At 42.8% G+C, this 24,747-nt stretch overlaps 1 protein-coding gene across 1 annotated transcript in view; it reads left to right on the top strand.

The window, feature by feature from the left end:
• slc16a10 (solute carrier family 16 member 10) overlaps positions 1–24,747 on the top strand; it is a 43,001-nt gene that overhangs the window by 4,325 nt on the left and 13,929 nt on the right. The window contains exons 2-3 of the mRNA XM_020636683.3: positions 17,789–17,933; positions 20,836–21,262. Coding sequence (XP_020492339.2) covers positions 17,789–17,933; positions 20,836–21,262 — 572 coding nt within the window. The remainder of the gene's footprint in view (positions 1–17,788; positions 17,934–20,835; positions 21,263–24,747) is intronic.

Below are 24,747 nucleotides of genomic sequence, written 5' to 3'. Positions count from 1 at the left end.
TCCACGTGCACATGCACATGCACATGCACGTTGGTGACCTGATATGCGTTTCCCTCTTGGTAAGGATTTTCATGAATTCATTCATCTTGATAATTTTGTGGATATATAATTTAAATCTGTCAACCATCTAAGGGTGATTCTTCTTCTAGGTCTGTGAAGCTGTTGTTTACATGTGTAAAGACGTCTTGGAGCAGCAGAGTTATATTTGGATTGGAGCCAAGTTTATGTTGTGAGCTGAAAGGGAAAGGTGATTCTCTGAGACTGAAATGTATATGTCTGACATTTACAAGTCAAGCTAATCATTTTTTCTAGCCTATTGGAAGTCTAACTAACGAATGGAAAGGAATTTGTAGGCTGTACCTTCTAACAGAATATATGCAGCACAAGATGAATACTTTGTCAACAATTTGTCAGCCATGTGTGTTCGTAACTGTTGTCTGACCCCGGCTGAATAAATTCTTAGATGATCCACAGTCTGTTTCATGATTACATCATTGAACATTTAATACAGAAACAACCCCCACATAACACTTCACTCTATTTGTGATAAACTATCAACTAGCGCTGTTATGTTCCTGCAAAGTTAGAGAAGAAGACTGCAAACTAGTAAACATGCATGCAAACACAGAAGGATTTGGTTACCGGTTCGAGCCCTGTGCTGACTTTTAAAACTCTACTTGTAATTTATTTTCTCATTAGTATGGTTGAGTTGTCTTCCCCCCTAACCTCTCACGGTGTGGGAACAGATTTTTCTGGTGCTCAAATCCAGTGTGAAGGCCGCATCATTTCCAGCTGTCGTCCTGCTTCAGTTTCTCCCACAGCCCTGCAGCATTTAGTGTAAGGACACCCAGGTTGAATGCCCAGGATTTGTTGTCCATGGGCTGGAGGATTGCTGTGTCTTGGACATTGAGTTTGTATGTTTCAAACACATCATAGCGTCTTTCAAATGTCTGTCAGGTTGTTTCTGTGTGACCTGTCAGCAGAAGATAAAAATCTTTCCTTTCTGTTGTGTGACATCATTACTTCGGTATGAACCCCTGCAACTTTTAGACATTTGGCTTTTCTCAGTTTTCTGCATGTGATAGGTCCAGACCATTGATGGACTTGTGACAATACCCCATAATGTAAAACAGAAGATAATACCAGCATCTCCGTTTTAAAATACACGTCTGCACAGGGAATAAGGAGACCTGACACTGAACACCAAGAGTTAAGATTTAAAGGCTTGTCCTAGTTTTGCTCTCTTGCTTTTCTGCAATGCAGAAATGCAATAACAGTGCATTTCCTGCTATGCCCTGTTTCCAACTCCTGACGTGAGCACACATTCATCAGCTTGTTTTTTTTTAAAGCTGTTTGCCTGTTCCCACAGAGGACTTGAAGTGTCACTTGAAACTAGACGGCTGTGCTCTGTGGCCAGTCTTCCTGTAGAAAGAGGAGGGGGGGACAGGCAGTAGTGGGCTGGTTGAGTGGTTTTTGAAGTTTGACACCGGGGTAAGAGGAAGTGCTAAGGGTGGTGGGAGGCAATGGGAGGGGTCCTTCTCCTTGACAGGCAGGATGAGAAGCCAAAGAGACTCAATAAAAACAACACGAGTCAACCTGTGGGACCCCTTCCCTTCTTAAGACTGTGTTAATTTTAAGACCAAGAGAAAACATTGGTGAAGTCCATTGGCTGTCATCACAACTTTGAAAATCTGAAAAAACTGAGTGATTCACTTGTGAGCTCTCATAATGATGTTTGATGGTTTTCATGTGACATCACACACTTACGGAACAGACATAAAGGGCTTTCCACCGCTGCACATGATGGTGAAGTTATTGGTCTCAGTTGCCAGCTTGATTTTTAAATGAAAGACACTTGTTGTTCAATGTGATGCACTGACCGACAAGGAGATGAACTCAGAACCCCACCTGAGAAACAAACCCCAGAGGGGAGGACACTGTTGAATACTGCTGTTAGACGCTGTGCTGTCCGTGTGAGGGAACAAAAGAACAAACTTTTCATCCTGACATCAAATAATGGCTTAACTTGATCAAAATATTCCTGCCTTTCACTCACATTACAGCCTCAGAACACTGACTGACAGTGACAGCTGGCATTATCTGATGCTATCATTAGACAACGTTAACTAGCAAGTGTTAACTAATGAGCACTCAACGATGCTTGGATGGTGAAGAATTTCTTGCTCCTCACACCAAACAGCAGCAGTATTTACAAAGCCACATCCAAATACATCAAGCTGTTGGCACTGTTGGCCCTTCAGCAAAGTTAGGGGAAGGATTCTCCATGGAGTAGTAAACATCAACAAAGGGAGGTTTTTGGCGAGGACTTTGCCCTTCTTAGCGATTGAAATAGTGTCGTATAAAAGTCGCAAGTGCCCAAAACTTACAGTGTAGCTTAACATCTCTGTTTTTCTGCGGTTGTCAAAGGTTGTAACCATGCGTCCTTTTGAAGATATGGAAAATGAACGAGCCGGTGCCACAGCTCCACAGTGTGTTCAATTGTGGCCGCTCCTTGCCTGAGCTCTTATTACTCTCCAAGCCACCGCGCCGGTCATGTGACTGAAAGCTACATAGCTTGACAAATAACCTGTTCTCTGTGTTTATCTTGTCGGCTCTCACTATCACGATTAGATCCACTCATGCATTATTTCACTAAGCTTTCGTCAAGACAGGGAATAAATCACATACACACATGTACACACACACACTGTTGTGGATGAAGAACTACACATTGTATCCTGGTTTAGGACTTGACCTCTCCTATCTGCACTCTCAGTTTATCTTAAGACATCAGCTTCCTGTCCCATGTCCACATTAACTCGGCAGCCTTTTGCCTATCCATCTGTTGTCTGCACATTTGGCTCTTCAGGGTAAAGGGAGTCACTGCCTGCTGGCTGGGTGACAAATGTTTCTGAGCACTAGAAGATTGTTTGTGTTTTTTAAAATGTATTTCTACTGCAGTATTTTTAAAATGTCTCCTTGACATGATTTGAGTTGTAGGTCATGTTTGGCACAAGTGGGATGTTATCTCCGACATGTTTGGGTCTGGCCCTCCTGCTCTTAAGATATGACAGTACTTTGGTCATAATAAGTCACTTATTAAAAAGATCTACAACGTCTGGAGTCTGCACACCAGTGGTAGAGTGGTGGAGAAGAGTTGTGTTTCAGTGTTATTGTGGTCAAGGAAGCTTTCAGTGAAAGTTTATAATGCTACATTGATTTGATTTCTTGATTCAGCCAACATGGCTGCAGCAGTTTGAATGGATATAATTAGAAGTTATGATCATGAAGACGTGGAGTAAATATACCACAGACATGAAGAGAGGAACCCAATCACTAGTTCTCTGTGTTTTATTTGCTCAGTAAAGTTCAGTGTTAGGCCCCGTGCCCACTTAGCGTTTTTCCTGGCAGGAAAGTGCTGGCTGTACGCTCGGAAGTGTTTGCATGAAGCGTTTGTGTGCTTAGAAAAAAAGTGCTGCACGTCCGTCCTGTCTCCATGACAACAGTCTGTTGACAACGGTCGCTGTATGACCGACACTGCTCTGTTACTTTTTACTGTTTGCTTTATATTTGAGACAGATTCATAGGTGGCAAAAATATAGGGAATATCATACATTTGGAAAAGAGTGCCAGTGACGTCAACAGCGCCTTTCTGAGAAGTCGAAAGATTTTCAACCTGAGAGATCGGAGCAGCCGCACAAAAAAGGCAGAGTGCTCAGAAGAAAAGACGCTGAACGCTGAGCTTTTTCTCCAGGTGACCTCTTTCTGCTGCGAACGCTCTCTACTCATTGAAAACTATTGAAAAAAGTTTCCTAGCGCTCAGAAAAAATGCTAGGTGGACACAGGGCCTCAGATAGTTCTATCCTTGGTTCTTTATGGAGATTCTGTAGCTATGAGAAAAAGCAGTCCTGGATGTTCCTCCTACTTTGTGTGACAGATATTCAGGCACACTGAAAACCAATCTGCACTGCCTGTGTTGTGAGACTCAATAGAGCACATGCCATTGAACATGTTGCAACATGCTGCTTCTTCTCATATGTTAACCCCCATGCTGTTTAAGCTGCATATGATATGAAACGTCTTTAACAACAAGAACAAAACACTTTTCCCCCTGTTACAAACGGGCATTTTGCACCGGGCTGTAAATAAATGTCTGTGAGTCTCATACTTAAATGATAACTTTGAACTATTAAAGAAGTGTTGGGGGAGTAGGTCTATTTACCTTAGCAAGGTCTCACAAATGTTTGTGTGAATGAATAATTCTGGTATTCTAAACCGGAACGGCACCAAATATTTTGGGGGTCGGTACAAAAACCTCTAGAATTGGTCCAGTTTCACAGCTTCAGGTGCCAGCTGCAGAACAGGCTGTCATAAACTTTAAGGGCAATAAAGGTAGTCCACTGAAGTGCTTGTTTTTGTTGTTCTGAGAGTGTTTTCACACCTCGCCTGCTCGGATCAAAGCAAAGATCTAGAGGTGTGAAACATTGAAGAAGCTGTGTGATCAGAGGACACGGGCAGTCTCTGCGTCTCTTTCTGACGTTTCAAAGTTTGCACAAGCACTTTGATAATATTTAGTTGACCTGTGGCACAACATGGCTCTGACTGTAGTGTGCATCCCTTCAGGGCACACGTTTTCAGACTGCTCCATGGATTTTAAAACATGGGTAAGATTTATAGTTTATGTGTCTTTGTGTTTCAATTTGTATATCCAGTAGCTCACTGTTGTTTAATTCCCTAACAGTCGAGCCTAGAGGAGATTTAAACATGAAAGAAAGTGGCCGACCTGAGCTTTAAAGCACATCTTTGTCAGCAGGATATCTGCTGGGGGGCTCAGACTCTAAGCAAGAATGAAGACAAAATATTTAAAGGACCAGAGACAGGAAAACCATCAGTAAAATACAGACAGTAAAATCACAGTTCTGTGAATGAAGTCTAAAATGGCTGTTTCTGATTTCAAGAAATGTGTCTCTTTTTCTGTTATGTCATCACAAACAGATTAAAGACATGCCCAGCTCTAAAAGATGAAACATGGAAGTCATTTATAAAAAGTTGGAACCCGGGCTCAAAGCTCTCACATGGCAGCTGTTGTCGTCTCTGGTGCCAAAGATAAGCTGCTCAAAACTGGGAAATTGGACATGGTAATCAACCAATCAGAGAGTGCGTTGCTGGGGCGGGGCCTGGACTGTCAGGTCAGTGGCCTTCACATCTGTGTTACAGGCTCTGGTTCCCGCCTTGTGGGAATACCAGATGGGGTTATTCCTGGGCCTGGTGCCATAAAAGCCACTTGCCTGCTGCCTATAAAGTGAGAGGAGCCAGAGACCTCTGCACCAAACACAGACTTTAGACTCCTTGATTGTGCTCTTTTGATCAATCTGAAGTAACCTGAGCTCATATGGTTGACTGCCGTTCGTGTCAATCAGAAGAAGTCATCTGAGCGTATTTTGGCTGAATAGTATTTCCTCTCAGTCAGCGGGAAAGCAAAACGAAGAGGAGGGAATGACACATGAAGCCGATGTTTTTGACCTGAACGTGAGACTGACTGTACAGTAAAGTTGAAAATATTGTTTCAGTATCACCGTCTGTGAGTGAGTGTGAGGTATGGCTGGGATCACTTTCAGGCACAGCAACAGGCTTTGCTGCAGCTCGACAGCTGATGTGCAGGTGGGTGGTCAGAGGTTGACCTCCCTCTGCCCACATAAGATAAATATTGCTCAAGTGTTGGACTGAAGAAGCAGAGTAGGGTTTTCTGGCACCACTGAACCAAAAAGCTGCGTGGAGAGTGAAAGGCTTTAAGAGGTCAGAAAGTCTGCAGCAACACTTGTAGTGTGAAGATCCACTTTGTTTATGACCCTGTTGGAGGCTCAAGTGTTGTGGACATAAATGTTAAAGAATTAGGGCTTGTTCACATTAGGCATGATGGCACAATTGCCCTCCCCTCTCCCACTGGTCTGCGTTTACATTAACAACATTGTTCTGTACCGGAGTTCACCTGTGTATGAACACAGTCGCGCGGCGCGGATATGGCGGTTTTTGAAGCGACAGCAGCTGTTTAGAATTATGTCACATAGCGGTTGAGCACGGTTGCGTTCACATCTCCCGTGAACCATCCATCGATTACACATGAATCATGCCCGAGAACACCTCTTCAAGCAATCTCGGGCACAGTACCCAAGTACGTTTGTGTTCACACTGATCACATGAACCAGACTTTGGGGTCTGGTACCCCCCCTAAACCACCCTCAGACCCAGTGCACCTCAGACTAAATGTTCAGTCTCCTTTATGATAGACATACTGATCTGCCATGTCATAATTCTTTTTAGCTCAATGCAACTTTCAATTTCACATTTTAATCAAACCTATTCCTTTTTTCTTTAATGTCCTAAAATGGTACAACCAAACAAAAGAACCACCGTACATTTAGTTAAAGCAGAGGTCCTAAGATTTAAAAACAGTGCAGAGAAAAGACAGAAGAAGAACCAAACCTGCGTCAGGAGATAGTTATTCCAGCATCCTTTTCATCTGGTCTTTACAATTACATATTTTTTTTTATTTAAAAAGACTCAAACACATGATGAATTAATGAATTAATTCATAACATTCGTAATAAAAATAAATAAAAGTACAATCAGAGACAAACCAAAGACTGATACAATTCATATTGTCATGAGCACACAGACGGTTAAAACAGCAGGTTACCTAATACATATTTAAATGTGACTTTTTCTAACTTGGTCAATCAAATATCGTTCACATTCTCATACAAGATCTTACATATGCATGCATTACATCAGCACATCATGGTAGAGTCGGTCGTGATGTAATCATTCTTTAGGTGAAGAAAATCTTGAATTGTCCTCCTTAATCTTTCAGATGAATGCCCGCTGTGTCTGCCGTTTTTTGACCACAAACATCCCTGTGTTTAAATGAGACGTTCATGTATGTCTCCATATTAGATTATGTATATGATCATTGGGTTAAGATGTCACGTGGCTGTTTCTGTGTGTCCTACAGACTCTAAAATAATAGTATTAGGAGCTCTAACAACTGGCCTGCTTCTGAGGCGTCTTGTACCATAAAAAAACAAAAAAAAGACCCAACATGGTTTGAATCCCTCCAACCAAACCTTGTATAGTTTTGAGCGTACAGTGGTTAATATTTGACCGTCTGTTTGATCTCAGGCGTGTGTGAACGTGAGCGTGAGTCTGGGTGAAGGTTGTTGGGAGATAAATCCAAGAGAAGGTAAACACGTTGGAAGCCGAACAGCACTTCAGAGGTAGCACGAGGACCAATTGTTTGGCCTCCTGCACATGACACGCATCATCAGGCCACACATGCTGTCGCCCGAGGGAGGGGCCGCAGAACACATGAGCGAGGGCAGAGCAGGGCACTTTGTGGTCACTATGACAACCCGGTTGATTGACAGGGAGGAATTACAGGGGCCGGCTGCTGCTGATGCTGGTTTGGTATTCATCTCAACACCAAACCATTGAGTTAATGCACAGAGTTATCAAACAGTCAATAAGATTTGATGGAGCTATTTCTAGAAGCAGCACGGTAGATTCTCTACATCGTGGTATTGAGTTTAAACCACTTGATTTAAACATTTAAAAATGTTATTGGAACATGTATTAGAGTTTTAGTGACAAATATGGACTAAACATTTTGGACTGTAGCAGCTCAGATTACTTAAAACCCTTCAATGAGGAAGTATTGATACGTGCATTTCCCTCTAAAAGCTCAACAGAATAGATTTGGAAAACCATTTTTTTAGTCGATGTTTGCAGTTAAAGGTACAATATGTAGAAATGTTTCAGAATTTTTACACTCAAATATCTAAATGAATAAAAGCAGACTAAACCTATGTTTTAAATGTTTTGTTGAGTACTTGAATTACCTCTAATATTTCCAAAAGTTATCAAAGCCAGAGAAATCTTTCATTTTATAGTTGTAACGGGATGTGTCGGGACAGAAAAGACAGTTTATCGTTGCCGTGGAAACACCTGATTCCAGGTTTCCCTGCAAGCCTCGAGTCTTGACGTCATCTTTTGTCATTGCTTTGATTGAGAGCCCCCCGGTGTGTTTAACTTTCTTCTGCATCCATGAACGCTGCTCATCAGAAAGCTCCTTATTGTGTTGAGTCTCTACAGACCAGAACAGAGCTCACCACCATTCATAATGTAAAGCAAACTATGAAGGCTCACTGACAGGATAACAAGATTCTGAAAAACATGATCAGTCCGGTCTTTTATGTGCCTGGACGTCCGCAACAACAGAGAACAAACATTGAAATCCTGTAGTTGTGTATCTGGATTTTATACCATGAGCTTTCTCCTTTCAGGGTTGCATGTGTGTCTATGCTCGATTAAGCAGTATGTCTTCCTCTTCTTCTTCTTCTTCTTTTTTAATGAATCATCACCAGACGTTTGAACTTCCCTTGCTGCAGCGTTTCAGACTGCACCAAGAGTTGAAAAACAAAGTTAGCATCTTGTAGTTTGAGCACAATAGAGATGGTAACTAACACATCTCCAATTTACAATGTTTGATCATTTCACCCTACATTCGCTGGATTTGTAGATCATTGTTTGCAAACTCCTTTTCACCTGTACAAATAGCAGATGTGTGAGATCCCTGAACAATTATTGCACTGCTCTCAAGCGGGTAAAAAAAACTATCATTGCAGGATTGATTGACTTTTCATGCAAGCTAGCAAGGAAAGGTTGTGGCTCAGTGGTAGAGTTGCTAATGGTCAACGTTCAGAGGAAGTTAGAGGTTATTGTGGTCTGATCTCTACTTATAAAAATGCTTTGTTGTGACTTTTCCATTCTCAGACTGAATGCAGAAACTAGTCAGGCAACCTATTCTTAAAACATTGAGTAAAGACTGTAAGAGAGGCGTATCCAAAGTGTGGCCTGCAGCCATGTCTATACTGTGAACTTACAATGGGGGTGGACAAAAAGTTCCCCCAATCAGGAACCAGCGTTGACTTGCCGCCCCTTCCTTCTTCCTCTGGCACAGAATACTACTCCCATTTAACATTTTCATTTGGACCTCTTCTGGAGAAGTCATTCCAAGCATGCATATGTTTTCTCTGTTTTATGCACAGACATAAATTACACTTGTGGCTGCCCCCCACCCCCCGACTTTTTGCAGAGTCATCAGACATAAGGTTTCACTTCCTGTGGTGTGAGGCCAGAAAACACATGAATGACAGGAGTTGGAACTTTGTATGCAGGCGTCCAAAATTTGACGATTCTCACTGCTTCTTCCCTGCCAAAGCCTGCAGTGGAGCAGCCCGGGGTAAATGGCTTCCAGCTGCGGTGAGCTGGAGAATCAGTCGGGGTTGGGATTCTTTATGGTCCACTCTGGCCCAGATGTGTATCTGCTGCACATTGAGGCCCTGAAGAGGTTTATGACTGGAGTCTTTGTAAATCAACAGCAGCAGCAGCAGCTGTAAAGTAATACTTAAACATCATTGGGGGTTCTACAGTTAGTCCATATAAGTCTGCAGTTTGTGAAAGGCCTGAAGTTTGAGCTGACAGTACTAGCAAGAATTCCCTCACAGCTTCCAGCTGAGAATAAGTCAAGCTTCACCTGAGGGACTTTACTTACTTCAGGGAATATTATTGTAGTCAAAGATGCCTTAGCTTTATCCGACTTGACAGAAACTGTGGACTTGTGCCAGTAACAATAATGCTACTAAACCAAGCGGCAACCTCCAGTGCTGAAAAATGAAGCCAAAGCAGACATGCAAAAGTCAGGAGGCTTGAGGCCCGCCTAATTTCCTCCAGATTCACTTTTTTAGATTTTGGTCGAAGTTGTCTTTAGGTTCTGACAGATATGAATAATTCATGTTCTCTGAAACAGGAACAAAGAAAATCTGTCATCTGTAGCAGTTGTAAGTCTGTAAAAACTTCAACCAATGTCTGTCATGAGGGACCAATCTGATGAACCAATCACACGCCTCCCTGTTTCCCTGCTCGCTCTCTACCCCCTGCGTGCATACAGAGTTTAAATTATATTGTGAGTTTACTTACTGCTGAATGAGACATGAGACGACGTAGTTTCTACACAATGTAAGAGATGAGCTGAAGTCCACTTTTGGAGCAGCGGCGCTCGAGCATGGCAGTGAGGGGCGGGGCTGTTGAGGGAGGCGGTGGGTGTAAATGGATCACTGATGTAATGCTTCTTTCAAAATCATGCTGGTCTTCGACAATTACCAACCCTGAATTTAATGTATGTCAGAATGTCTAAACTCATTCCTGTTGTCACATTGTCATAATAATCTAGTGAAGTGAATCCAATACGAGTGCTCTCTCCAGCACCAAACAAGAAGCAGCTAACTCAGATAGCGGACATGAAGAGACCTCTGTTGAGGACTGCTGACATTGTGCTGGGACTGAATATCACCAGGTAGGTAGAGATGCATGCAGTTAATAAAAAGGTGGCTGTGGATATGTAAAACTCTGAAGTAGTTGGAAGAAGGAAATGCCCGGCAGCTCTATTTCAGCTCCATAGTTTATTTTTGTTGATTTTTTTGTTGAAGGAAAGTTATCCCCGGTTATCCCCGGTAAATATCGGCTGAAGAAAACCATGAAATCTTATGGTGTGTGTCTTTAGATGTGAGACGATGTCACAGGCTTTAGCCTTAAAAGCCCGCTGTGGTTTGGTAGGAGTTACTTGCATTAGAAGGTGGCTTTTCTCACTTTGAAGTATGGTCAATAAAATCAGCTTTGAAGACTGGAGGTGGATTAACTGAGTTCAGTCTTTTGTAGTGTACCTCCTCCTGTCAGGGATTAATTATTTATAGTAATTGGTTGAAATTTGTAGAGAACTAATAACGGGGGCTTTCCAAAATAAGGCTCGACAGGATCAGTGTAACACCAAGGTGCACAGACATTTATTAAAAAAGAGGAAATCCTTGAAACTTAAAAATGAAACTCATGTTTTCCCTATCTTGCCTCCTGTTGCTCTCTGATACTCTGATCATAAGTAATACTGTAAGGGATTTGTTGCCATGTCGACACATGCATTGGCTTGCAGTACAAGCCAATGCAAGTTCAAAGTCAGGTTCAGTCCCGTTTAAGTCCAGACTTTACACCTTTGAAGAGCACATCCTTCATGTATCTTGGCAGGAGACGCAGATTTCCGAGCAGACAGAAGGAGTCAGTTGTGGAGGTGTTCCTGTGCTCGTGCAGTTTTTCTGCTGCTGCACTCCCCCTCTGGAGAAACGTTAGTAATGAGTCTCAGCTATGTACCAAACATGTCCAGCTTAACATAGACACAGCTTGTGAACCCATTAACCCGGCTGCTTGTTCTGCTTTGTGTTAGTAGAAGGAGAAGAGGTTCTCTTTTTTTTCTCAGGCTGAGTCATCTTGGTGGAAACAAAGCTCCTTCTGGATGTAAGCTGTGCTGCATCTCTTTGTTTTTTTGTCCTTCTTCTCTCTCTACATCCTGACCTCAGGGTCTAAAGTTCTGCTGCAGCAGTGAGCGGGAATCCTGTCCCGGTGAAGGACAACCAGAGGTCTGTGTTGATCTACCACTACCACTGGATCAGGAGGCTCTGTAGATGCTGACACACACTGACACAGCCCTGTCAACTCTCATACTCTATAAGATATATTATTTTATATAATACTGTTTAGGATCATTTTATGGTTGAGCTACAAGTTCCTCATGAACTCTGTCCTGTCCAATGCAGGGAGTTTTATAGTTTAAAATATTTTCAGCAGTAGCATCAGTGGATTTATTGAAATATACATATGATTAAATAACAGTTAAAGGTTTAGTCAGTAGAAATGTTCCTTGCTGCTTGTAAACACAACATTCAAACTAGGCCCCTCTTCCTGGACCTCCAGAAGCTCACACTCACTGCAGGACGTAGTGTGTCCGTTTACTACTTGCAACTTCTGCAAGCTACCGCATGCTAGCACAAGCTAACTACTTTTTCTACACAATGTCAGTCATATTTTGTGCAGTTAAACCCTTATGACTGACTGATCTGCCATTAAATCCATCCATGTGTGATCAGACACACAGTTCGTTATTTCAGGGCAGTTATCGCTGGTAGCTTCTGATAAGGACCTGTGTCTATTAAATCAGCTAAATCAACTTTAATATTTGCTTGTGGTTACACGCTACACACAATTCTTTGCTTGCTGAACATTGGTAGTCATGGACATCTCTTAGCAGTATTTACATAGAAGCTGTAGAGATAGAAGCCGTTGCATCTCCCTCTACAGCTGCCTGATAAAGCGTGCTATAAGGCTGCATGTTGATGTGGTGCTGCAGCGGGACATCTGGTGCTGTTTCTGGTTTGTTGGCAGTGAGAGCAGTTGATTTATTAACACCTTTCTAACCCTTTGTTTGGGTTTATTCCAGGGTAATAGACCCTAACAGAGGGCACAGTGGTCTCTGCTGTTAAATGAAGCTCGTCTTCAGTGTCAGTGTTGATAGAAAATGTCACATTTCCCGATTCTGAGAATGTACCACAGGGACAAGATGTTTATTTGAGTTAACCAGCCAAATGGTGTGTCACATCGCTGCAATATGAGCCAAGTGTGCCTGTCCATTAGCTTGTTCCATTACCTCTGGTTAATAGATAACTCTTCTACCCACTGCTTAATGCAAGCTTTCCAAATTTATTCTCAGAATGAACGCAGTCATCAGACGTCCATCGGGAACATGGTGTGCTTTACGCACTTGGTTTGAAACGATGTTCTCAGCCAGTGAGTGTTAACAACAGATACTTTAACCCTTAAAGGTACCATACATGGAAAGCTCAACTGATTTAAAGATTACAAAACGGTGAAGTACAAGGGTTGACATAAAGATACATTTGGCCCCTGGCTTCAGGATCACTGGCCCAGGAACATTACTTTCTTTTCTTTTTTCAAGGGGCTTTTTTTATGCCTTGATTAAGAGACAGGAAGGTAAATCGGGAGGAGAAAGAGAGAGAGTGGGGAATGATGTGCGGGAAAGGAGCCACAGGTCGGACTCAAACCTGGGCTGTCTGCTTCCCTGAACTTCAGCCTCTGTGCATGTCATTGTGCACTGACCACTAGGCTATAGGCGCCACCAGGAACATTTCTTATGATTTGAAAAATAACAGTCAAGAATTTACACGTCTGATTTATGTACACATCAGAAGCGAAGTACATAATCTTATCTTTACTCAACTTGTCCACTTATGTCTGCGTTGATCAGCGTGTTCCAGCCAACTATTTTTGAGGTTTATTTGGGGGATTTCTATGGACAGACATTGGACATGTTGCTGCAGGAGCTGGGGATCAAACCCCTGACCTTCGGGTTGAGAGACGACCGACTCAGTTGGAGAGCAAAACATTAACGGATGAAAGAGTTATAAAGTAACAGTTGATGAGAGCAGCGAGTGAGTGGCTGAAATAATTAGCTCAAAGTAACAAGTGAAGTCATTTGGCTTGAAGTGTTGAAGAGAAGAGGAAACAGTGACCTGAACCTTTTACATAAACAGTGGAACTAACTGAAAGTAAGGAACAGTTCAAACTGTCTGGTCACTTGTTGTAAGAGTTCTCATCAGCGTTGGTTTTGTTCTGGTTGGTGAGCAGGAGGCAGACTTTTCTGCAGTTTTCTCTGCTGTAGGTTCACTCATCGGGGTGACTGGGTTCAGGGCAGAGGATTTTTTTAACAAGGAATCTGTAACAAGGCAGACAGACTTCAGGCAACTCTGCCTCATCTGTCAGTGTCCAAGCTGGGCCTGCGGCTAACGCTGGATGTCACTGGGACAGAGAGAGGATCCTAATATTACATTTTTCAAGCTGGAATTCCTCTTTCTATGAAGCGTAAATGCTTTTAAACCGAGAGACCCGACAGATGAAACCAGAATAGCAAATTTCCTGTTGTCCCTGAGGGATCCTTTTCTCGTTTTCTGACATTTATTGCATTATGTAGCTTAAAAGTGAGCCGATATCCCCACAAATATGAGACCAGGCACAGTGGACCCCTGTGAATTTGACATTTTTCTGACTGCATTGTCTGGATTAGGTCCAGAGAGTTTATAAGCTCACACAGAGAAAGCAGAGAAAGGCATCCAGCCTAAATATAGGCTCCACGTCAAGTTTTTCACATGTGGAAATATGAATATGGACACTGCTGCAGCTATGAGGGATATGTCGGCTCTGTGTCCACTGAACATCTGTTGATCCTGGCAGCTCTGCTTTAACTCAAACATCAAGAGTGACACAGTTTGGCATTGTTTTAATGAGAAAGATAACTAACAAGCGTAAACACATAGTAATACATTTTAGTACAGCGGCATGGGTAATAGTGAGAGCAGCCCCGAATCGTCTGCTAAATATTGGATGGAGCATGTTGCCCCGTAGACGGCCGACATTTATGGTTAAAATGTAAAAAAAAAAAAAAAAAAGAAGAAGAAGCTTTGTATGGATTTTCTTAAAATGTGGTGAATATACCTTTGATACTTCCCTCACTTTGTGTGTGTAGGTCAAAGCTTTCTATTATCCAGTGTGATATCTCCACATTGACATGCAGACATTCATGTATTACAGAACATAAAGCAGGCCCAAATTTCTTTGAATACTGTAAAACTTATATTAACAGCCCATGCTTTTATTTGTGTCAGTCTATGACATGACCCTGTAATTATTTGGGACAGGCATCACTACCAGAGGGGCCTTTAATTATTGTATATTCAAATTAAACTTGTGCACCTCAAAGACTATAACATTTCATATTTACACCAGAAAGAATATTTAACTGTGTACACACCGGGGTTTTGTTTAAAAAATGTGAAATCACTCTTTTGATCTTGTTTTGTAAGACGGCCCATCCATGCATATACCTGCTTCACTTCTTTTTCCCCTTATTATCGATCTGCAGACTATTTCATTACTAAATGCACAGGGGGCTCTAATCGAGATAGCCGTTAATGTACTTCCAGGTTACTGGGCCCATAGAGGATGTGAACTTGGAGTCACTGATTTATAAACGTCTGTTTCTCAATGTAAGCTTATGGAGAAAAGTCATTTTTGGGCCCAATGACATCACAGGACGCTGCAGTACCAGGGTCAGCAACCATGTGAAGTTGGCTTTAACTGTTGGTTCACTTCCTGGTGGCTTGATGTACCAAAAAAATATGTGTTACAGCCATTTCCCCAAGTTTAACCCCGAGCAATTCAAACCTTTTATGAAGCAGTCTGTCATTAATAGGGTCTTGTTTTCAGCCAGGATGATATTCCCCTTTTTGGTTTTGATCTGATCAGTTAATCATTACAATGCAGGTGTCCTCTGTAGTCTGACATGAGATACGAGGCAGCTGGTTATATCAGAGTTAAGATAAATAAAAGTGTTGCAGGGTGTTTTTTAAGTTCAGCTCTGTTATGACGTAACAGGAGACTGTGTGTTGGTCTTCTGACAGCATCGGGGGGGGGGACTAACTCACACAGAAGAGTTTTACATTAATCATGTCAAAAACAGACAAAAAAAACAGCAGCTCGACAGTTTTCCTCTCACCTTCCCTCAGAGCTGGGAAAAACAACTGGCTTATCTTTCCGCTGTCTAATCATTCTCAGTCCTACCTGTGCTTGCCTCCTACACTATCTAGTATCTGATTTCTTTGGAGACCCGAAGTCCCTCAGGTTCTTGTTGCTGCCAAAACATGTCACTCACCGCAGGCTTACTCATCCTGCTAGTATAGGGTCAAAGAGCACTGCATGAGGCCTTGTGCTATTGTGTGTTTAGTCAGTGTTGTTGTTTTTCACATCTTTTAAAATAAGAAACAATATGTCAAAAGCTTTCACTTCTGTTCCTGGTTATGAGGCTTTTCAGAGCCACATGTAGTTTTCTCAGATTATGTGTGAGTCAGCCTGCAGGCATATCAACTCTATTCTCTTTTAACAACCCTTGAATGGCTTGTGTGAATTGCAGTAAATGTGTCCAGTGCAGCTGAACTTGCAGTGGAGGTCTGTACACTGCAGCATGTGACAGTGGTATTTAACCTTAGACTCACAGAGGACTGCTGAGCGTGCAGCAAACAAGTGCTGATGTTTCCTGTGGTGATGGTCAGAGCTTTATCTTCACTGACGTTTCTTAGAAGCTACATCCTCAGGCTAAGAATCAAACAATTATCACTTTGTTGTCTTGAAAAATCAAGAAGAGATTGTTCTTTAAAAACATTTTTTAGTTTTTAAGATTTAGGGCCTTTTATGCCTTTATCAGAGGGACAGGAGAATGGATAGAGTCAGAAACTAGTGGTGGGGAACGACATGCGGGAAAAGAGCTGCAGGTAGGATTCAAACCCAGGTCCCTGGCTTTGAGGACATGGGGTACACAGGCCTTTAAGCATCTGTACACAAACTAACCACTAGGGCCACCAGCGCCTCTGAACCATAAGACAAAAACCCTCAACACCCCCGAAGCCTCTTCTCTTCTAAACTCGAGACTGAATCCTCAGTTATGATGACGACATGATTTCACACAAATGTTGAACAGGATCAAATGCTGAGGGGATGATGGAAGGTCAGCCTAACCATGACATCATCATTATCACCTGTTCACACTTTTTTTTTTCTTATGAATGTCATATCTCTGCTGTCTGCAAAATGTAATGATCATTACATTTTTGGTTTATATGTCTGAGATAACATCCCCATCCTGAAATAGATTCAGATAATCGTCCTTCCCTCTACATGATTCACATATTTTTTGAATAAACAAGTTTGTCCTCTGTCCAGGCTGCAGTAACACTGTCATTCTTTGGGCCACACTGATGGATTTACAGATTCAGTCAGTAGAAATGTTCGTTGAAGTTTGTAAACACAACATTCAAACTGGGCCCCTCTCACACTCGCTGCAGGGCTCATAGCCAACAGAGGCGCACACTCACTGCAGGACGTAGTGTTTATGTTTACTGCTTGTACCTAAACTGCAAGCTAATGCCGCTAGCACAAGCTAACCGCCTGTGTTCTGCCTGTCCAACAGAAAGCAGACCAACTCCACGTCCATCACAAGGGTTACCCTCATTTTAGAACGAGCTTTATCCGCTCTGCGTTTTGCCCCTCTATGATATTTATATTTTTTCTCTTCTTTGTGCTTTGACTGCATGCGTCATATTCGTCTGGCTTGAATCGCGTCCAATCGCTTGATTGCATCCATTGTTATTGGACAGTCATTGGCTCTGGGAAACACACCAGCTCCCCCTGCACAGTTAGGTCAACCAAAACAAACCAGAACAGTAAGATCCAGTCAGAGGTCAGAGTCTCTGCAGACACAGTCACCACCACACATGTATGGAGGAACATAAGTGATTGTACGTCTATATTATATACTTGACAGAGGCCGTCTTAGTTTTCTCTCAGTTGTTTTTCATCTAGATTTGTACGACTGTGTTGTGGGAATATTTTTTTTTGGTGTGCCTTTGACAATGAACAATAAGAGGTGTTTGTTGTCTGGATGTTTCTCAGTCATTTCTGATTGTACACAGAGGAAGGTAAAATTAAATGTTACAGAATGTTTTCCCCACTTAGTGTTTTTACGGCTAAGTGTTTTCCTGATCACTCCTTCCTGCTTGATTTGTTTCCCTGCTGTTACAGGTTGTCATTTCCACTGTGTTCATGGAAACAAGCGCAATGTGTTTGTTACATCAACATCTGTAGTATTAATATCACACAACAGAGTCTTCCTGGAGACTGTTTTGTTTTTTGTCTAGGAGGTGATGAAGCTATGATCACTCTGGCTTACAGTTTGTTGTGTGACATTTTTTTCTGAATCTTTGTGTGTCTGTGTCTCCTGCAGCTTGGGTGGGCTCCCTCTCCATGGGGATGATCTTCTTCTGCTCCCCCATCGTCAGCGTCTTCACAGACGTCCTCGGCTGCAGAGTTACAGCAGTGGGTGGCGCTGCTGTCGGTCTGGTCGGCCTACTCGCCAGCTCCTTTGTCACGTAAGGAAGGAACTCAGCTTTACATTTCAAAATGATGTCACTTCATTACAACAGAAAATATGAGAGCTACTCTTACAACACTCAACAGATGATAACTACAGATTCAGATGATCCTCATTCTCTGTAGGTTTAAAGTGATTTGCACAAAGAATATGGATCTTCCTAAAATAAAATGTAATTGGAGCTTGTACAACACTTCTATTAACTCCTACACATTAAACACACAGCATGTAAATTCCACCACCAGGGGGCTCTCAATCAAAACGATGACCAAAGATGACTAAGGGGGAATCATGGGAGTGATTCTCTCTGCTATGACTCTCTAATGTAGAGAGAAGTTGTGTTTGACCTTGAGAATGAGATTTGACCACAATGTCAACTTCTGCCGAGGTCAGAATACTCAAAGGTCGTTTGTGTGTTTCAATGTTCAGTGTCTGATTGGGCGATCACAGAGTCACATGTGTCATGTGACCGACAGACATGACACAGTGGTACCCGACCAATCATCATGACCGACGTGATGACGTTGGAAGTTACAGTAAGAGGGGTGGGGCTACACAACACACAGAAAGAAGACTGTAAACAGAAAGAAACTGATGTTACCAGGGCTGGACAAACATTTCCGTGCAGAGCTCTGTTCTCTCATTGGTCAGCAGCACTGATGTGACAGAACACATTGTAGAAGGCAGAAAAAAATCAAACATGCTAGACTTTCTGTCAGGAGGTCGTGAGGCTCCCCAGATGAGTCCTTGTTAGCCATTTACTGTGACTCTCTACACTCATGATATGATCATGTTGCTATTGTTCAGTCTGACCTCGGCATTAGTTTCTGTTTCATAGCTCATCAGTTGAACCCCTTTATTTATTTACACTAGAAGAAGTTACCCAGCTGTTATGGTGTTCTGGAAAAATCAAGCCAATGGGGAATTGCAAATTCCTGCAGTTCCTCAAGTGTCCAACTGAGGCACATACACATAACTGGCAAAAAGCCATTTTTACAGCATAAATAAACATGTTTACAGCCTGGTTCAAAAGAACAAATAGGTCTGATTAGTTATTGTCAACACTGGCACACACTGTATGGGGGGGGGGGGGGGCATTTTTTTTTTAAACGGCTCTGTTTTGATGTTATGAAGGATACCCATAGTATCCATAGTAACGCATGTAGCCGACGTGATTGACAGGTGGCCGCGATGTAACGGTTTCTCAAAAGGCCTCAGCTCCAGCTCTCAGTCGTTAGGTTGACTGAAAGTTAGGGTGAGACAGCATTTCAAGCATGGAGACTGCTGCTGATGAGCCTCCAGAGCCCCCTGCAGGAACAGATGGCTGACGTATCTCATGCTTCATCCATTAAGTCTATTGGTGTGACGGGTGCTTTAACTTTTGCTGAGCAGTATATTTCATTTCAAGCTTCAACAAAAGGTCGCCTTTGCAGCTGTTTTGGGGGCATCCCATGATCTTCCTTAGCTGATTGTTACCCATCTTTGACAACTATGACACTTATTACAAAATGACCATGACGCTGGGGAAACTCCATCATCGGAGGAAGATCATGTGATGCAGCGGGAAGCTCCAGAGCAACTGTTAACGGTCCTTTTGTGGTGAGATGACTTTGTAAAAAAACCTGGTGTGTTCCTTGTTCAATCTATATTAAAATACCTTCATGGAGATGTATTTAATGTTTGTAAACTTATCATATAAACATAAGGAATAAGTGTTACTAAGTATGTTCTATAGTCGGGGACACTTCAGGGGGAGCAGATATTTTCAGAAACAAGGCGACACTCCTTGTAGTTTTCATTAGGACTCGGTTGGCAAGAGGTCCTGTACTTCACATCCCATCGTTAATCATTTCCTGGAATCCTCCATTGTCCACATGCGAGGAAACACTTGAGCTGTAATAACTGATCCAAAGAAAGTGGCTTGTGCTCCTCAAGCATTTCTCTGTCATCACTTTTAGGTGAGACAATGATAAAAACTCTTTGATTACTGCTTGTAAAGTGACTGACATCAGCACTTCACAAACACAAAGTGGGCCGGCCGACAGCTGACAGTGCAAACTACACAATATCTAAGTCATGTGATTTTATTGTTGGCAAGTTATACTCTGAAGCTGACACATTTATTTCACCACATCAGGACTCTGAAGCCACTTTGAATTACAACTCTGTAGTAACTCGGATCTTCACCACAACACATGAATCATTTCATTTCTTAATGTGCTACTTGTGCTCATTGTCACTCAAACCAGAACATTTTAGTAGTTTGTTGATTTGAGAAAATGGTGCAGCTGTTACAGACATTTTGACAGGCTTTACCTGAAGCTATCAAATATAAGCAACTCCAAGAGTTTGTAGCCATCAGCCATGCCCATCGATGACTTAAAATATAGTGCCCAAGGTTAATGCTTTATTCATGTGCTCCTCGGATGGCCCAAGTTTCTGAGTTGGGAAACCGTTCTTCAGACTTCAGTAAGTAATAAGCAACGGAGCAGTGATGGTCATACAGTGGTCATTGTCCACAGACTGTTGTCCTAGAGACAGGATTGGACATGCAGCAGTTTTCTTCAGGTGGACACTGTGCCTTAGACGAAAATGTTTTAGCCAAGAGTCAACCTTTATAGTTTTCATGAAGAGGAAAATGGGCAACAGAGACCAGAAATATGGTTGTAGTCTCAGGCTGTATACATGTTTTTTTCAAGATGAGCGTTTAACATGGGACTCTTCTAGGGTCGACTCACTTCTTGATACAGCCTCAAGTGGCTATTTGAGGAACTGCATCTATTTTTTTTTACACTTCCATGTTGACTTGCTTTTCAGGATGCGGCTTGGAAACACAGTCATGTGCGCTGTTGGTCAAAAGGTTGGGCAGTGATGTAACCTGTTATTGTTTGTCCTCACAGGTCCCTGGGCCCCATGTATTTCACCTATGGTTTTGTGTTTGCCTGCGGCTGCTCTTTCGCCTACCAGCCCAGCCTGGTCATCCTGGGCCATTACTTCAAGAAGCGCCTGGGCCTGGTGAACGGCATCGTGACAGCGGGCAGCAGTATCTTCACCATCACCCTCCCTTTCATTCTGTCACGCCTGCTGGAGGAGGTGGGCCTCCAGAACACCATGCGTGTCCTCTGCATCCTCATGTTTGTGCTGCTGCTGGCTGGCTTCACCTACAAGCCCCTGCTGCCTGTTCAACCCTCCCAAACCCGCACCAGCCGGTTTCCACCCATGAGCCAGATCTTCAACATCAACATCTGGAAGTCTTTGGGATATCGCATCTGGGCCTTCGGTATCCCTGCAGCCCTTTATGGCTACTATGTGCCGTATGTTCATCTGGTGAGTTCATGTTTTCCTTCATATTTCTTCCTTCCTCTGCCCCCTCAGTATGAATTTCATTTCACAGACCTTCACTCATACCACATATTCATATACTGATGACAAATAGCAACACGTAAACGCAAACAGGCAGATTCCATGATGTGATTTCCCAGAATTTGAATCCCATGTTGTGGATGTGAGGGAGGGGAAAGGACAAGAGGTTATCTAGGAAGCTTCAAACACACAAATATCAAACCACAGCCTTACAACTTGAGTTTTATAAATGTGAAAGATGATAGGAAGCCCAACCAGAATCATCCAGGGATGGGATGGAGTGTTAGCATGAAATAGTTTATGAGTCCTCCCGTGTACTTCAGTTAAATCACCATATTTGTAAGGTTTCCTCTGCCCATTGGGAAGGGCTAAGTAAAAAAGAAAACGGCTTGTTATTAGGCGGTTCTCCAGCCTCTGTTGAGCTGTGAGATAACAGCTAAACAAACAAAGAAAAGATTGAAATCAGAGCCTGAATGTCCCAAAAATCTAAATCCATCAACAAGATATACTGCTGCCTGTCTTGTCCTGGATGTTCTTGGGAAAGAGATATTTCATCTCAGCAAGTTTTTCCCCTATATATGGGCGTTTTCACATTGGGCTAGATTATTTCGTACCGTGAGTGATTTCTGAGACGCTGACAACGACCTTCTCATCAACCGCGCAGCTCAGAGGATGAAATGGACCCATGCTGCACGGATACAACTTTTTGAGGGCAACATGAGCCGTTTAGAATTTTGTCATAGAGCAGTCCACTTTCTTCCACGGTCCACTCGAGTACACATCGTGCCCGAGACCACCTATCAAGTGGACTCGGGCACGGTACCCGAGAACCGGATTTTGGGGTCAAGTGGACTCGGCTCTGGGCACGAGTCCCTGATGGGCAAAGTTTATTCTATTGTGACACCATGTAGGCATTGAATGAAAAAGCTGAAACTCTTATTCTGAGTGTTACTGTTTGCATGATGAAAGTGTTGATGTGACTTTATGACCCAAACTGTGAGTCATAGCAACATGAGTCCACATGAGAAACTTCAGCTGTGTGGTCCTGATGAATGTTACCTAATAAACCAGGAAGACGCTGTCTGCAGCTCTCCTTTCAGTCAAGGCACAGTTCTGTAAACAGGTGTCACTTTCCCTAAGTCCCGCTTTAGTTCGGCTGCAGGATGGGAAATGTGATTTTGGAGGAAACACAGTGTGGAGCTTGGAGGAGCTGTACGGACTCATAGGGTGTGTGTTTATTTGGTCACGATGAATCTGTTATTGGAAGGAGATCAGCCTGTCCCAGGGATCACTGCCTGTGTTTTCCCAACACCCGTGTCTGCTACTCAGACTCGGACACAACAGGGGCCCGGCTGCAGCCTCAGCATCAACACTGGCCTTATAGCCCCAGCAGCACCCGTCCTTCCCTAGAAACAAAGCCCAAACACCCAAACCCCCCCACTTCCTTAGCCCTGACCCTGTGACAAAAAAAAATACATGGGTCAAACAGCATGTTAATTTTGTCAGGAGGGGAGTCCTATCAGGCCCTGAAAAAGTTTTCATACTTCATACAGTAAAACCTCGGGAGAAGGGAATGCTTTGCAGCCAGCCAAAAAGAAAGGCATATGGATTAGGTTTTGCAAAACCTAATCCAGATGCAGCTGAAAGCAGAAAGTTAACGCATAAAGACAGAGCAGGTCGCAACAGTTTCAATCAAGTATGCAACAATAACACGCGTGCTACAACTCTTATATAAGTGAGTACGAAGAAAAAAGTCAAAAAACTCTCAGGTCTATTGACTGTCAAAGTCCTGCTCAGTCGATATGTCGACATCAGGTGTAAAGTGTCATCACACAGCTGTAAAGTCGATTAGTGTGTGTGTGTGTGTGTGTGTGTGTGTGTGTGTGTGTGTGTGTGTGTGTGTGTGTGTGTGTGTGTGTGTGTGTGTGTGTGTGTGTGTGTGTGTGTGTGTGTGTGTGTGTGTGTGTGTATATGTGTTCAGAGTTGTTGTCTGGATGAAATGTGTCCCTTTAAGAGCCCCACTGACACAGCTCTGTGTGTGTTGTACTATTTCCACATCAAGCGGTATGTATCAGAAGACTGAAGAGTAAAGTTCACACACACATGCACACACTTGGAGGTATTGCTGTTACGTGATAAGACGCTGGTATGTCTGTGTTTGCCCTGTTAGCAGCTTGATAAAAGGTGTGCTGTTCTCAAGGGCAGAGTGGTAAAAGAAAATGAATTTACTCCCTCTGCTTACTATTTACAAAAAGACCACATTGCTGTCCTTAGAGAGCATTAGCAGCAGACAGAACGGTACATTAAATGAGGAAGAAACCTCTGTGTTAAACTGAGCTCGTTTCAGAGTGTTTAATGAGGAGCTCCTGCAGGGCTGCGGTGTGCGGGCTGTAGGAGTGCTGGATGTTTAATGACCACATAACAGGGAGAGCGGAGAGAGTGTGGTGTGGTGTGGTGCAGCGTGAGGCTCGGAAAGGGAAACTTAACACTCAAACACACTATAAAAAAGCAGGTTGTAAAGGTTGTATTAATGATGCTCTGAACTGTAAATAAGTTTTTCTTAGGTCTGTATTTAAATGAGTAAAGAACATCTTGTTCATTTGAGCAGATTTTTGTCACAGCAGCAGAGCACGTGTTGCATTAAACATGGATAAAGGATCTCTCCCTCTTTTTAAAAATTCTGTTCAAAGATTTGTGGTCATGCATTTCATTGGATGTGAGTGGTCTACTTATTACTTCAGCGGACACATTGGATTTAATCATCTGAGTGACATTTGCAAAAGTGATGAAACAATGCACTAAAGTTCAACCTGTTAGCAGAAAGCATTAAGACATGTCTGTTTGTTAAGGTTGCCATCAACTCCCTGAAGCTTTAACCTGTGAAGCTCTGTAGCTCACTTTATTGTGTTGCTGTTGAAGCGTCCCATGCGCTAAGGCTCCTCCAGGCGGGCTGCATGGTTTTGCGTCCAACCTGTTGCTCCTCTCCTGCATGTTGTTCCCCACTCTCTCGCTCCCCAGTTTCTGGCTCTGGCCACAGTCCTGTCTCCAACTTAAGGCATAAAAAGCCCCAAAATAATAAGTAGAGTGTGCATCAGTCAGCCACTGTACAGTGTAGCGATCCAAATGCTAAAGCCACTCCTAAAACACCTGAAATTGTGCGACTTACTGTAACACTGGTTACAGTTCCTAGCCGGGTTATTTCTGAATCAGTTAAATAGACATTTTAATTATGTTTTACTGACTAGTTCTAAAGTATAAAAAAAAACCTCAGAACATAATGAAAACTGAGAACAGCAGGTAAACTAATTGATTTGCTAAGTATGCTAATGTTAGCAGTGCTAGCACTGCCAGCCTTCAATTGTCCCTGCAGGTGAACGTCCACATGCTCCGGTCGATATGACACTTTAACCTGACACAGGCTACATCGACTTAATATCCGTTTCAGAGGT

Source organism: Labrus bergylta, chromosome 15 (genome assembly GCF_963930695.1).
Source record: "Labrus bergylta chromosome 15, fLabBer1.1, whole genome shotgun sequence".
Lineage (NCBI taxonomy): Eukaryota > Metazoa > Chordata > Actinopteri > Labriformes > Labridae > Labrus > Labrus bergylta.
The sequence above is the reverse complement of the archived record's forward strand: the minus strand, read 5'-3'. Positions and strand labels throughout refer to the sequence as shown.